This window comes from Schistocerca serialis, chromosome 1, assembly GCF_023864345.2.
Source record: "Schistocerca serialis cubense isolate TAMUIC-IGC-003099 chromosome 1, iqSchSeri2.2, whole genome shotgun sequence".
Lineage (NCBI taxonomy): Eukaryota > Metazoa > Arthropoda > Insecta > Orthoptera > Acrididae > Schistocerca > Schistocerca serialis.
The window spans coordinates 568,604,844-568,620,318 of record NC_064638.1 but is presented as its reverse complement, the minus strand read 5'-3'; the positions used below and the strand labels follow the sequence as shown (position 1 = coordinate 568,620,318).

General features: G+C 44.0%; 1 protein-coding gene across 1 annotated transcript in view; it reads right to left on the bottom strand.

The window, feature by feature from the left end:
* Positions 1-13,646, bottom strand: part of LOC126416272 (peroxidase-like) — a 181,307-nt gene extending 167,661 nt beyond the window's left edge. Inside the window, exon 1 of the mRNA XM_050083951.1 lies at positions 13,583-13,646. Within this exon, the coding sequence (XP_049939908.1) occupies positions 13,583-13,640 (58 nt within the window). The 5' untranslated portion in view covers positions 13,641-13,646. The remainder of the gene's footprint in view (positions 1-13,582) is intronic.
* Positions 13,647-15,475: the final 1,829 nt, after the last annotated feature.

The following is a 15,475-nucleotide window of genomic DNA, read 5'->3' as shown; positions in this document are numbered from 1 at the left end:
CAGAATACAGCGCCGCGGTCGGCAACAAGTGTCTGGCGCAGTTGTTAGAATCGTTCAACGTGACAGAAGTGCAACCCTTCCGCAAATTACTGCAGATATCAATGCTGGGTCATCAACAAGTGTCAGCGTTCGAACCATTCGACGAAACATCATAGATATGGTCTTCCGGAGGCGAAGGCCCACTCGCGTATACTTGATGACTGCACGACACAAAGCTTAACGTCTCGCCTGGGTCCGTCAACACCGACATTGGACTGCTGATGACTGTAAATATGTTCCTTGGTCGGACGAGTGTCGTTTCAAATTCCGTCGAGCGGATGAACGTGCACGGTATGGAGACAACCTCGTGAATCCATGATCCCTGTATGTCAGCGGGGAACTGTTCAAGCTGGAGGAGGCTCTGTAACGGTGTGGGGCGTGTGCAGTTCGGGTGATATGGGACCACTGATACGTCTAGATACGACTCATAGGTGACATGTACGTAAGCATCCTGTCTGATCACCTGCCTCCGTTCATGTCCATTGTGCATTAGGACGGACTTGGGCAATTCCAGCGGGACTATGCGACACCCCACACCTGCAGAATTGCCACAGAGTAGCTCTAGGAGCACTCATCTGAGTTTAAGCACTTCCGCTGTCTGCCAAACTGCATATCTGGGATGCCTTGCAACGTGCTGTTCAGGAGAGGTCTCCACCCTATTGTACTCTTAAGAGTTATGGACAGCCCTGCAGAATTCATTGTGTCAATTCCCGCCAGAATTACTTCAGACATTAGTAGGGTCCATGCCACGTCGGGTTGCGGCACTTCTGCTCGCGGGGGTCCTACATGATATTCGATAGGTGTACCAATTTCTTTGGCGCTTCAGTGTAGTACTTGCAGTAGTCCAGAAACTGTTCATTACTTGCTTAGAACAGAGAAATGAATTAATTGACAGCATGACACAGCGGTAACTACATAAGAGCTGCTATAGTGCTGTACACAGTTTCATTATAGTAATAGTGGTATTAGCGTGGATACACACAAAGCAGTAACAGCTTGAAGTCTTCCAATTTCTGCCAGTTCAGAATAAGGAGTGCAGCAATGAAATGACTTACGAACAGTGAGTATAGTGCACCCATCTGAACTTGTTTCATGTTAAATGATGTTCCAGTGCGCAGGTCAAGCAAGTACCCAGAGTAGTGGAGCAATACACGGGAAGCATGTTTTGTATCAAGTGTATACCCTTACTGTGGATAGTTAGCCTTCTCTTCTGAGAAGGAGTTCTGGGTAGCACTTGTGATACACCACGAATTCCTTCATCACCTTTCCAACACACACACACACACATAACTAAATATCATTCATCTTTCATCATTTTAAAAATAAAAGTGTTCCAAGAAAGGTCTTTCATTCTACAATTTAGTTGGATGCTAAAGTTGGAGATAAATGTTGGGGAGGGGTCAACAGATGGCGGGGGGGGGGGGGTAATGATCTAAGAAAGGTTAGGAACCACTGCTGTAAATGATGTACACTTTATGCGGTTCTCGACCACTGACGTAAGTCATGCAATGAAATTGCGTGCACTCAGCATTCGGTTGGGTGGAAGCAGTGTAGTAAGATGGGCCGACCTGGAGACGTGACAGAATAGCATAAGGAAACTATTCTGTTTGGGCGCCCACAACCACACCGAAAGTCAAGGTACCCGATTTGTTGTCGCTTCAACGCAGACTGTCCAGTACGTTTACAAGGAATGTTTACCACTCACAGTCATGTAATATGATCCTAAACATATCCTGACCGACAGGGACTGGAGTCAATTGCCACGCCTTGTCACTAACATTCGGTTTCAAACGAGACAGAAGTCGCCGCTGTCAAAGAATGCAATGCCATCTCTACCAGTTTCCGAGTGAAGATTACGAAGGGAAATACAATGCACATTCGGAGCTGGATAACTCGGAAAAAGGTCATTGTTCACAGTGGTAGATAATGCTGAACATCTCCAGTGGTCTCCAGCGGCTCAGACAGCACTCATAATTGAGGAGAATATTGTGGTTGGATGAGTGGTGACTTTACTTCTCAAATAACGCAAGGCGTCGAGTGCACTGGAGAGCCATTGCCGAGGTGCTTAACAGACAGACTTTGTAGGGTGTAGTTCATGTGAGAGGTGTTTTCCTTATTGTGACTTGGGTCCACTTATTCAGATTACCGTGAACATGAACAGAGTTGTTCAGGTCACCTTATTAATGGCCAACTGTCACCTTTACTTCCACTTCCGCATGATAAGTAAGCTGTGGGTACTCCCATCTTCTAAGACGACAGCAGTTTTTCGTTTTGACGAACATCAGGCACCTTATCACACCCTGACTAGCCCCCTACGTCGCCTGATCACAATCCCACAGAAAATGTGGCGAGATATTTGGAAACGAGGGTTAACATGGCAGTCACTATCAATGCAATTTGGTAGCTCTACGGAATCTAATGAGTGGCTTCAGCTGGATGCGTCATACCGGAATAAACTTGTGGACTCTCTTCCTCGCAGAATCAAGGACATTATGAGGGCTCGAGGCGGTATTACATCGCATTTGCGTGATTTTTCCTATGGATGCCTAGCATTTTGTCCAGTATGCAGGTCTTTCAGACTAAAAATTTCTTCAAGATAAATTCTACATGCATTCTGCCACATGGGCAGTGAAGGGCTGGCTACTGTTCGAAACACGGTACTTGCCCAGCTGTGTTGGTAACGTTCGCTGAGTAACTACCGTGTAGTAGTCAGACGCTACAATTCTGCAAGCAGTGAGTGAGACGTTCCTGTGCATATGCAAATATAGATGCAGACGCTTCTGTGGATTCCGTGAATTTCTTCATTTACCCGTAGGAGACAGTTTCTTAGTTTCTGGTAGTTTTGTTAGCAACTTCGCAGTCACGAACAGTTTGCTGATGGCTGAAATCGGTAAAGAAAGTAAGAATTCCATCGTGGAAGGGTGGGAACCGATGCTCATATCCTGAGGAAAAATCTCAAGTAAATGAGTGAAGCATTAAGAATGAAAATCTATAGACTTGACTTTCGACAGTTTATGTGTTTAATTGATGATTAATTCAATTAAGCTGCACAATTATTGTAAATGCACCACTTCACTTCTCAGTCCCATTTTCCCCACTGTTCATCTCTAAGTGACTTTTTACCTTGGAGAAACCAAGCGATTTCTGGAACTCATCACTCTTCCGAGTGTTGACTGATTTTCCTATAAGGAAACTGTTCGCTCCACGATCTTAGCGTTTCGTCTGCTAAACATGCGACAGAAGAAATTGCAGCAACTTGTGAGAATGTCAGATGGCGTCAGCGTTACAACTCGAACTGCTGACATTGACCTACGTACCATAGTGAAAGTAAGACAGCTGATGTATGCTGCTGGGACTCCGTTACTCATGTTGCGCATGCATACAAGGCACTTTCATCCAAGTGCGGTTCCCACTGAAGTGATACAATATGCGATGATACTTGATGCGATTCGCGATACGATACAGAAACAACCCATACAGAAACTTAGTTGAAGCGACTTGACTGACTCAGACTGGGACAACAGTGAAACAACGCCCTCATGTGTTTCTGTCACATCACTCGGCGCAAAATGAGGTGCTGGTCGCTCCATGCAACAGTGTCACACCGTGGATGGACAGAGGAGGGGAAAACCAAATTTTAAGCAATACGATTTTCCTGAAAAGAGATTGCTATCTGCGAATAAAGTAAAGCTATATCCATGTGTCTACTTAGTCTCTCAGTAAATCTTTTACTACTTGCATAAAAAATTAAAAACCATTGATCTTAGGTTCGCTTGTGTTCTCCTGTACGCATTCTTTCTCATTCAGTTCTAAGGAAACTATTCACTAAAACATGATTTTTCCACATATTATAGTATTGCATCGTAGCTCCTTAATGAACTGGATTTATTTTCGCTGTTTATGCTTTAGCATTAAGTGGCGCATATTTTGAAAAGCTTGCAGTGAAAAACGTAGTCGATCACCAGTTTCCTTTTGATGGATTTTAGATCTTATATTGCTGCATACGAGATGTAGTTAATATATGGAAATTATTTTTAATACTGGAAGGAGAGCCGTACCTCTTTCCAGTCTTCAGTACAGATCTGATATACAGGGTGTCAGGGGTACAGGTACAGATATTGTGATAATTAGAACGTTAATACGTACCCACTTCACTGTCTAGTTGTTTTTCATCTGCATCTAACAGTTTTCCTACAAACACAATGCATAATTTACCACCTGATGTTTTCTGAACGGTCTGAACTGTCAGTATATACTATTCACTGTACATTCACACTTCAATAACTGACCTGCTGTTCGGGGACAGATAAACATTAATGGCTTGCTTGTGCCACATCTGCTTGGAGGTACTAAACAACCTAAAAACATACTACTCATAACAGCTACAATTATTAATCTGAAAATGAAGTATATGCTGATGTAATGTCGTTCAGTACAGTGTCCTCAGTCATGAGTAGAAATATCTGCACTTACACCCCTGACACCCTGTATAGGTGAAGGTTGTCCTCTATGAGGTCAGCAGTGACGCACCAAACATGAGCGTGGAGAAATCTCATGTTTCTGTTTCGCACATGCTGATGTTGCCAATACAAGCTGAGGCATTCACTCACGTATGTGTATTCAAGCTGGATAGATGTCTGCACCTGTGCATAGTTCGCCGCCCACTACTACACAGATCCAGCAACGTTGCTTCTGAATTCGCGTTAAGCTAAGTGGAATCATATGCTACCTTGTGAAATTGAGCAGTTGTAGAAATACCTTCTTGTGATGAATAGCTTCTCAAAAGGAGAAACAGTAAGTCAAAATTTTTTGTCATACTTTGTCTGAATAGCTGATACTTGTGTAAAAAGTTAAAACTGTCTGCATTAATTTGGTAGAATTCGTGAACTTTGTGTTCATCTTGAGAAAGATCACAAAAAACCACAGCGAAATTACATTTTGGATTTGCAGCATTGAATTGGTGCACCCATTACTTCCTTTTCTTTTTCGGCTTTTGGAGCTGTAAATAATGATAAACAACAATAATGTCCTCTTCAGAGGAGCTGATCATTGGAACAGAGAGGCAGATTCGTGAAGTCTGTGGCTGGTCGAATTGGTCCAGTTGAAACACGAGTGTCGCATGGATAACCAACCTGTCACGCGACCTTTATTGCAACGTGTCGTACTGCGTATTGTGTCGCCACAGCGGGGACTGAGCCTTACCGTGCACATCAATGCTCACGCTGCAGGCGTCTCGTGGTGTGACCGTACCTCACTTCTCCGACAGTAAGGGCTCAGCCTTTTCGCGTGCCCCGTTTGACCCAAGCTCACCAACACGGGGGTAAACCGGCACTGGCTAGAACAATGCACTGCTTGAGAATTGAAACTGAAACATTGCACAAGGCACCACCAGTGCTGCGTAGTCTTACCCTGAATTGGGGGCTGTATTCAGATTTTAAATAATGTCATTCCAAGATTTCGCGGTGCAGAGCCGGATGGCACAGATCACTCACCTGACAAACCTAGACTCAGAACTTAAACCCACCATTCAAGATTGGTTTTCGAGCGTATTGCGTACACTTACCTTGGCTGTCAGTTCCTCTAAAACCAGAAAGCAAGCGAAAAAAAAAAGAGAGATCCATGTAGCCTCAAAAGTATCTTACTACATTCTGCTTACAGACTTGACTACGGGATTGTTATATTAGTTAAGAAAAAGAGCATCGCTTAGCATTTCTGAGTGAGGTATCCCACGGGGTGGGTTCAGCCGCCTATCGGAAAGGGTATTCTTCCTCCATATACACTGATCACTTTCCTTGCCGATATGTGAAGAGTTGTTCTGTATGTTTAATAGTGGAGTGTAGGTGAGTGTAATGGATGCGTGTGTAGCGTAACGCTTTATTTGTGTTGTATAAGGATGATCAGAGAACACAGAGGGTGAAACCCAGTACCGCCACATAGCCTACTGCTCTCGAATAGTACCAAGGGAAGTCACCGAGTTTAACGTCCCCATTTGACGCATGGATCACCGTCAAACACCACCATATCTCCTCACCAAGCCGTCCTATTATTGGCCATGTAAATACCATCCGTCACCAGGATTCGGAACGGCTGAACACCGAGTCATTCACCACTGCGCAGACGTGCACGAGCAACTTCGGCTATAGAGCTGGGTAACTAATTAAGGGGGGGATTCGATCGAAAAGGAAGGGCGACATCACTACCATAGTGTCAGGAAGAACTCATATTGCACTCGAGAACTGAGTATATTGTACAACAGATGTTGTTGTTGTTGTTGTGGTCTTCAGTCCAGAGACTGGTTTGCTGCAGCTGTCAATGCTACTCTATCCTGTGCAAGCTTCTTCATCTCCCAGTACCTATTGCAACCTACATCCTTCTGAATCTGCTTAGTGTATTCATCTCTTGGTCTCCCTCTGCGATTTTTACACTCCACGCTGTCCTCCATTGCTAAATTGGTGATCCCTTGATGCCTCAGAACATGTCCTACCAACCGATCCCTTCTTCTACTCAAGCTGTGCCACAAATTTCTTTTCTCCCAAATTCTATTCAATACCTCCTCATTAGTTACGTGATCTACCCATCTAATCTTCAGCATTCTTCTGTAGCACCACATTTCGAAAGCTTCTATTCTCTTCTTGTCCAAACTATTTATCGTCCATGTTTCACTTCCATACATGGCTACGCTCCATACAAATACTTTCAGAAACGACTTCCTGACGCTTAAATCTATACTCGATGTTAACAAATTTCTCTTCTTCAGAAACGCTTTCCTTGCCATTGCCAGTCTACATTTCACAGATATCTACAGTTAATTAAACAAACAAGGATTTTGCACAGAAATAGACGGCAAAGAATACGCTGGCCTTGATCACTTAGTTTCACAGCTGAAAAAAACATAAATTTTGCAAAAGTTGCTATCTGGGTACATTGTAATATATTTATGTAGGAAGTATGGGGTTAAGAGGGGCGAGAGAGATAAATGCGAGAAGTGAGGAGAGGCCATTATAACAGATGAGTAGGTGACTCAGGTCTGTAAATAGCATGGACTACAATTCTTCCGATGCTACACAGAACAAGATCGCTTTCCTTGCGTTTCGCTCGTTAGAGGAACCGGTGGGCACAGTAGCTTTATTACCAGGATTTTTAGTGCCAGTGTAAACGATCAAACAATTTCTCAAACACGACTAGTGTGTCATATTACTTGGCAGCGAGCAGGTTTGTTTGATATGCTTGTCAAAGGTGCTGTGACTGACGTGTTTGAGAGAATTTTTGATTGACGGCCGGTTAGACAAGATGTCGGACGCTGTTGTGTTGATGTTTAGCCGCACTCGTTCAGCGAGAAAGAGCTTTGTTTCAGTTGATCTGAGTGTGTAGTGTGTTTCCACAATTGTGCAAATAACGATCAAGGATAAAAACAAAAGATCACTGACAATTACGAAAATGGTGGAAGTGTTGCGTCTTTCGCAGACTACGCACAGCATGCAAGCGAGAGTGTAATAAAATTAGGAAAAAAAAAAGAGTCGAAGCTCTGGTTCTTCGACGGGCGATATATTTCCCACGTTGCGGAGTTTTAATAAACTTTCATTAGAGGACCATGTGCAAAAAGATAAATTTTCGAATAACTGTGTCTTCTTTTTCAATGTGAGTGCGAAGTAATTCTAACTAATCATTAAAAGTTTGACGCTCCGTGCGGAGTAAGTTGATGCCGTCAGGTTACCTCTAGCAGATTTTCATGGATATGTTTATCTCTCAATTTCATCGCTCCCTGGGGCACCGCAAGCACGAAGCCAGGATTTTGCATAGGGGAGGGGAGATCTGATTTGTTAAAGAGGGCTTTAAAAAGACCCCCTGTTTTTCATTTTTTCTTAAAATTTGCATAAAGAACGATAAACCATTTTATTCGACAATGATCTTGGAGCTTTCATCAAGTGAAGAGATAATCTCGTTACTTAGGAGTGCTGTATTGTGGCAAACCACTAACAATCAGGCACGCTCCAGTCTCCCTTCAGCCTTCAGGGTCATTTTTAATTCTTCTTCTTTCAGCCTGGACTTGAGCTGAGGAAGTGATCAGGAACGGACGAGCGCTAATTTTGGGGAAACCGGGAGACCGTAATTGTTGTCGACAGGGCTTTTGGAATAAAGAGACCTCTTTTCTACAAAAAAGCTAGAACAAATTTTGGTAGCGAAAACGCAAAGCATCTGGAATCATTCAATGTTAGACTTTCCCAAATTTCCTGATTTAAGTACGCTTCTATCTCCTCTTGCCGTGTAAGAAAGATCATTTTCTGCGTTAAAGAATGTCGCTACAGACAAATACATGAGCTCAAATGTGGAGAATTTTGCAGAGAGGCTGCATGTTTAAGGAAATTGGAATCTTTCAGAAAAGAAGGGTATCGGAAGGATTTGGTTGCGGGCCTATTGTAAGGGACTGAACGTAATATTTGTCCAAATTGAAAAAAGGGAACTATAGAAAGTATTTTCAGTGTTGCTGGCTGATGGCTCAAACCAACTCGCCTCCTGAATCCATGGATTGCTAGCTCAGCGACCTGACTCTGAGTTACCTCAAGTCGGTGGAGAATTTAGAAAAACTGGTTGTACATTATTTTAAAATAACATAAAATGCATCACAATAAAGACTTAATGCTGACTTTGCTTCTTTTTCCTTTAATTGTGCATATTTAGTCGTTTGATAATGTATGAATGCACGCATACTTTAAGATTTAAATGCACATGGAATTGCTAGTTTCAGTTATTACAGTATTACTGGAGCATAAATAGATTTTGGACGAAAGGGGGAGGGAGGGATTCAGATCTCAATCGGTTTGGACGAATTCAAGCAACCCGCTGGAAAAATCTTTTAGAAACTAACGATCTAAAGAGCGTACTGTCAGCCCGTACCTCTTCCACTCTACGCAAGCTCACCACCCATTGTTCCGTATCAGAACTAGTTTTCATAATTGAGTACCGCCCAGGTGACCAGACTGGGCGATATTTTGCCTTATGGGCTACTAATGATAGAACATTGAGGAATTTTTTTAAAGATATGCAACCATTATCGTTTGGGCGATATTTTTATTAATCAAAGTGAGTTTTGGACGACACAGACGAATCCAAGTGTATTTTTATGCCCTTATTTTAATTTAATGTTATTTGTAATGACATTTACCGCTCCGTTGCCTTGTGAAATACTGAAATACAGCTCTACCAGCCTCCAAATAATGAATCCAGTGCTTACGCTATACTGCTACAGATAGGTAATTAGGCTATTACAGTAGTGCGTAGTTATCTTAATGCTAGTGGATGAAAATCGATTTTCCTCTTCTTTCTTGTTACAAGCTTATCCATAATTAGAAATTATCACAAAAACACACAGCACAAAAACAATAAACGGCAGCACTTAACATTAAACACAACTACAAATAAGAGCTGAACTGATTAACGAGCGACAACTGAGCTCAAACAAGACCAACAACTGGCCTTCGCTAAAATAGGGACGGGCGATAGCCGATGTAGAGTATACCGCCATGAGCAACTTCAAGTTTTCTTTTTGTATATGATTCATGTACTAAAGACGACGCAAGACATGCATTGTCTGCGTTAGTAGCAGTTCTAACTAGTGTCAAAATATTTCGTTATACGATTTGCAGACCTCCCCCCAATGAACCATGGACCTTGCCGTTGGTGGGGAGGCTTGCGTGCCTCAGCGATACAGATAGCCGTACCGTAGGTGCAACCACAACGGAGGGGTATCTGTTGAGAGGCCAGACAAACGTGTGGTTCCTGAAGAGGGGCAGCAGCCTTTTCAGTAGTTGCAAGGGCAACAGTCTGGATGATTGACTGATCTGGCCTTGTAACAATAACCAAAACGGCCTTGCTGTGCTGGTACTGCGAACGGCTGAAAGCAAGGGGAAACTACAGCCGTAATTTTTCCCGAGGGCATGCAGCTTTACTGTATGCATGGAGAGCTGCATCAAACCAGTCTCAGGACTGAAGACCACAACAACAACAACAACGATTTGCAGAGCGTAACAGCTGCTTAAAAAGTGAGGTTAAATTTGACAAACTTTGTCGCTACGTCTGAGCCCTTGTTTGGGAAGTCAGTGGATAGGAAACAGCGAATTTGACTAACAAATCAAATCGTTTACAGGGGACTTAAAGCCTACCCTGAATGGTTTGTTTAAGCATCTATACTGAGATTGCCTAACGAGAGTTTCTTGTATTCGGAGTCTACAAACACCGATACCACCGTGTTGACTCTAAACTATGAAATCCTTGCGATGAGCGTCTTTGCAGTCTGAGTATTGGTTCCTGCTCAAGGCGTTCTGTATTGCAGACCTATTCAGTACTGGCGGTGGGTGCCGGGCTACCCTGGTCGCGGTGTCAAATGGGCCTCAGGGCACAGCTGCTCATCTCCTGCCTGAAAGCTGACACAGATACGCACCGAGGCATCATCTCTTTTAACTGATTCCAGACCGAATGCTTTCGTTGCAAACGATTTATGGCGATGATAGGCTCCAGAAATAGCGTTTTTTCCACAAAGAAATAAGCTTCAAGAATGAAATTTTCACTCTGGAGATCAGAGTGCGCTGATATGAAACTTCCTGGCAGATTAAAACTGTTAGTCGGACCGAGACTCGAGCTCGGGACCGTTGCCTTACTAGAACAAATGCTCTTCCAACTGAGCTACCCAAGTACTAGTCTTCACAGCTTTACTACCGCCAGTACCGCGTCTCCTACCTTCCATTCTTCACAGAAGCTCTCCTGCGAAACTTAAAGACTCGCGGAAGCAAAGCTGTGGGGACAGGTCCCATGAGTTGTACTTGAGTAGCTCAGTTTGTAGACCACTTGCCCGCGAAAGGCAAAGGTCCCGAGTTCGAGTCTTGGTCCGGTACATATGTTTACTCTGCCATGGAGCATATCAGCACACACTCCGCTGCAGAGTGAAAATTTCACTATGGGAACATTCCCCAGGCTGTGGCTAAGCCATGCAGTAACGCAATATCCTTTCTTGCAGCAGTGCTAGTCTTACAACCTTCGCAGGAGAGCTTCTGTGAATTCTGTAAGGTAGAAGACGGGGTACTGGCGGTAGTAAAGCTGTGAAGAGGGGGCGTTAGTCGTGCTTGTGTAGCTCACTTGGCAGAGCACTTGCCTGCGAGAGGCAAAAGTCCCGAGGTCGAGTCTCGGTCTGGTACACAGATTTAATTTGCTAGGAAGTTTCAAATAAGCTGCCAACTGAACAGATGATTGGACGTTGGAAAAAATTGGACTGATAAATAAAATGGAATTTTTGAAATGTAATTACACAGCTTAACTGAATCAAATGCTTTAACTGAAAAACGTAAGTGCTATTAGAGTATTCCCTCCCGTATCCTACAAAAATCGTCCTTTTTGTTTTTGGTCACCAATCTTTTGACTGGTCGATATGAGCTGCCACAAATTTCGCTCCTTTGTAGGATACATTCCAGTCTCTATCTTCTCTTATAGTATTTGCGCTCTACAGTTCCCTCAACCCTCATGGAAGTTTTACTGTACGTTTTAAAACATGTCCTTTTAGCCTGTCCCTTCTTCTTTGCACTGTTTTACACATATTCCTGTCTTTGCAGATTATGTGGAGAAACTCTTCGTTTCTAACTTTTCAACTAATTTTCAACATAGTTCCACATCTAGATACTTCGATTCTTTTGTTTTCCAGTATGTCTACGGTTCATATATCAGTTCCATTCAATGCTGTGCCCCAAACGTAGATTCTACCATCTTTCTTTCCACCTAGAATACACCACATTGCACAGTTGCTAACAAAACCAACAGAAAAGAAGAACACACACCTACAGTCACATACACAGCCAATCAACGATGACGGAAATGTGTGACTGGCTGATCCGGATCTGCGGAGGAACGACGTATTTTTGCGGCGTTGGCGCAGGTAGTGTCCGCAAACGTGTCGCAGGCTGCCTACGACGTGACAATTAAGGAGCGTGCCACGTGGTGATGATGCTGTTTGGTTAGTGGGGCGCTCAACTGCACGGTCATCAGCGCCCGTACAGATTCCAGTTTTTACACAGTTCAATTTTTCACGCAATCCAATCGAGCCACTATCACGAATGATGATGATGATGATGAAATGATGAGGACAACACTAACACCCAGTCCCCGGGCAGAGAAAATCCCCAACGCGGCCGGGAATCGAACCCGGGACCCCGTGATCCAGAGAGTGTGCCACGTGAAGACCATAGACAGGACATCTTCTTGTAGCCCCTGTAAATGATCAAACATTCCAGAATGAATTTTCACTCTGCAGCGGAGTGTGGCTAATATGAAACTTCCTGGCACATTGAAACTTTGTACTAGACAGGAGCACAGCATTGTATGGTAGTGAAAAGTGGATTGTGGGAAAACGGAACAGGTGAGTATCGAAGTATTAGAGATGTGGGCTGTAGACGAATGCGGAAAATTCGGTGGACAGATAAGGTAAAGAATGAGGAAGTTCTGAACAGAATCGGAGAGGAAATTAATATGTAGAAAACACTGACAAGAAGTAGGGACGGTATGACGACTGATGATTCAAAAAAAAAAAAAAAAAGACGAACTCGAACCTGGGACCTTGACCATTCGTGGCTACGTGCTCTACCGGATGAGGTATCGAAACACGACTCAACGCCTGCCTCAAAGCTTTACTTCTTCCAATACCTTATGTTCGACATTCCAAATTTCACAGACGTTCTCTGGCATATCTTTCAGGATTAGCAGTCCTGCAGGAATGGATGTCGATTTAGACTTGTTTGTAAGCTTCGCTGTTTCCCATCCACAGGTTTGTACATAAGCGCGCACATGAGCCAATAAAGTTCATCAAATTTAACCTCATTTTTGACGCAAATGTCACAATGTGCGTATCGCGTCGAGTAATATTTGACACTACTTTAACATTGTGTATAAAGAAGAAATAGAAAACAAGATGATGGCTCAGGGGATGGTTTAAATTGAGAGATAAATACATCCCTGAAAACTTGCTAAGAGATTTAGGAGGTTTATTAAAATACCTCAAGATGGGAACGTATACATCGCCTGTGGAAGAACCAGAGGGGTTCGATTATTTGTTTAATTTTATTGGCTATGTTCACCCTAAAATACCGGTTTGCTTAATAACGTTTCCCTGCCCAAATTATGGCTGCGAAAGACGCAACACCTCTACCATTTTAGTAACTGCAAGTGCTCTTTTGTTTTTGTTCATACAATCTTTTGCTAAGTGAGATAAATTGTTATAAAAACGCTTTCTCGCTAAACATGTGCGCCAAAACATCAAACACAAACAACGTCCGACATCTTCTCAAATCGATCGTCTACCAACATTTCTCACAAACAGATGCAGTCTATGTTTGACAAACACGTCAAAAAAAGCCTCACACAGTATAATAATTTGTGAAAGTAGTGAAGTTTAACAAACTGTTCGCTCGTTTACGGGCGCCTTTAGCTGAGGCACTGAGCAGGACCCTGCACTGTACTGTCACCACAGCTATCTTTGCTATCAGACTGCAGTTACAGAACTCACCCTGTTTCAGCAGGTCTGCGCCAGGACAGGGGGTAGCGGCGCTGCGCACGGTCGCCATGGCGACCACGTTGGGCCCGCACACGCCGCCCCACGCCGCCACCGCCCCCGCCGCCGCCCCCGCCGCCGCCCCCGCAGCCGCCGCCAGCACCGCCGTCACCGCCAGCAACATCCTGCAACACTGCGCACGCCGCCTGCCTTGAGCCGCGCTCCGCTGAAAACGCGCCGCCGCCGACTGTTTTGGGAGTCCCGGCGCTCACCGGTCTTTATTTCACTCGGTGGACTGCCATTACAGCCGCGGAGGGACTTGCAGCTGGGCGGTTCACGTCCTTCTCCATTTCCTTTCTGTTTTTGACTGTCCCGAAGGGCATCCCGTCCCCCAAGCGGTCCTATAGGTCGGTGTAACTGAACGGTAGGCATAATGTGACAAGCTCATATAAGCAAAATGTTGGTACGGGAGAGTAGGGGAATTCGATAGTGCGGGAAATATGTCACAACTTTGTATATTGTCATTTTCTTAACCATTTAACTCGTACAGAAAGTGGACAAATATATGGAAACATCAAAAATAACGCCTCCCCCCCCCCCCAAGCCTAACACGGTGTAGGAAAACCGTTGGTATTCAAAACATCATCCAGTGGTCTCTGAATTTGTAAACACAGGTCCTGTATGGATTTCAAGGACATCTTACACCACTCTTCCTGCAAAATAGTGGTGAGTTCAGGTGACGATGATGCGAATGGACAGCGATAGCGCACCCTTCTCCCGAAAGTAGACAACAAAATCTCAGTGATACTGAAATCTGATGACTGGTGGACAGGAGAGACGAGACACTTGATGGTCGTGCTCTTACAACCGGTCCTGGATGATGCCGGCAGTATGAAACGGGGCCCTGTCATCTTGAAACACGGCATCACAACTGGGGAACAAACACGGTACCATAGGATGGATCCGATCAGCCAGAATGATCAGATGATCCTTAGAAGTAATGTAGACTAATCATGGGACCCATGGACAATCACGATATGGCTCCCCAGATCATCACAAAACTGCCGCCGTGTTCCGCTCTTGGGACAAAAACTCGGCCACAAGTCGAAAACACTGTGGACCAAAAATCATCTGACCAAATGACATCCTTCCATTGCTCGCTTGTTCAGGTTTTATGGGTTCGGCACTACGTTTTACTGTTATTGCATTTGTTTTACTGATCAATGGTTTTCGAATTCCAGCTCGCTCTGTAATTCCCTGCTTATGAGACTCCGTTAGCGTTGTTTTGGTGCTGACGTGGTTCACGAGTGTGACATTCAATTCTGCAGTTAGTTTTGCAGATGTTGTACTTTATTTTTCACCACAAGCCTTTCCAATCACCATACGTTACAATTACTCAACCACATACTTCGTCCGCATTGCGACTTAGCAGATGGTGTTCTTCTGTTTTGCCTGTAGGCGGTATAAATCTTCGATATCGTGTCTCTTGAAACACAATTACATCGCCTGCCATGCTTACGAATGCACCCACTATACAACAGCATGATGCGCAGGCTTGGCTAGCATCTGCATTTATGTTCAAGCAAGCATTTGTCGCAATGTTTCCAAATTTCTGTCCACCGCCCCCCCCCCCCCCCCCACACACACACACGCCCCCTCCCCATACACACAAATACACTGACTGAAAAAGATTTCAGCACCAAAAAATAATAAATTTAGTGTACTTAAATCTCGGGAATTCATTTGTATAGGTAACATATGTAAGAGGTTAACATTGCAAGATCATAGGTTAATATAAGCACGAGATTCGCCATTGTAAATGTGAAATGCAGGTATGAATATAACCGGTGTAACCGGCAAAGTGTTGAATGCAAGCATGCAAACGTGCATGCATTGTGTTGTACAGGT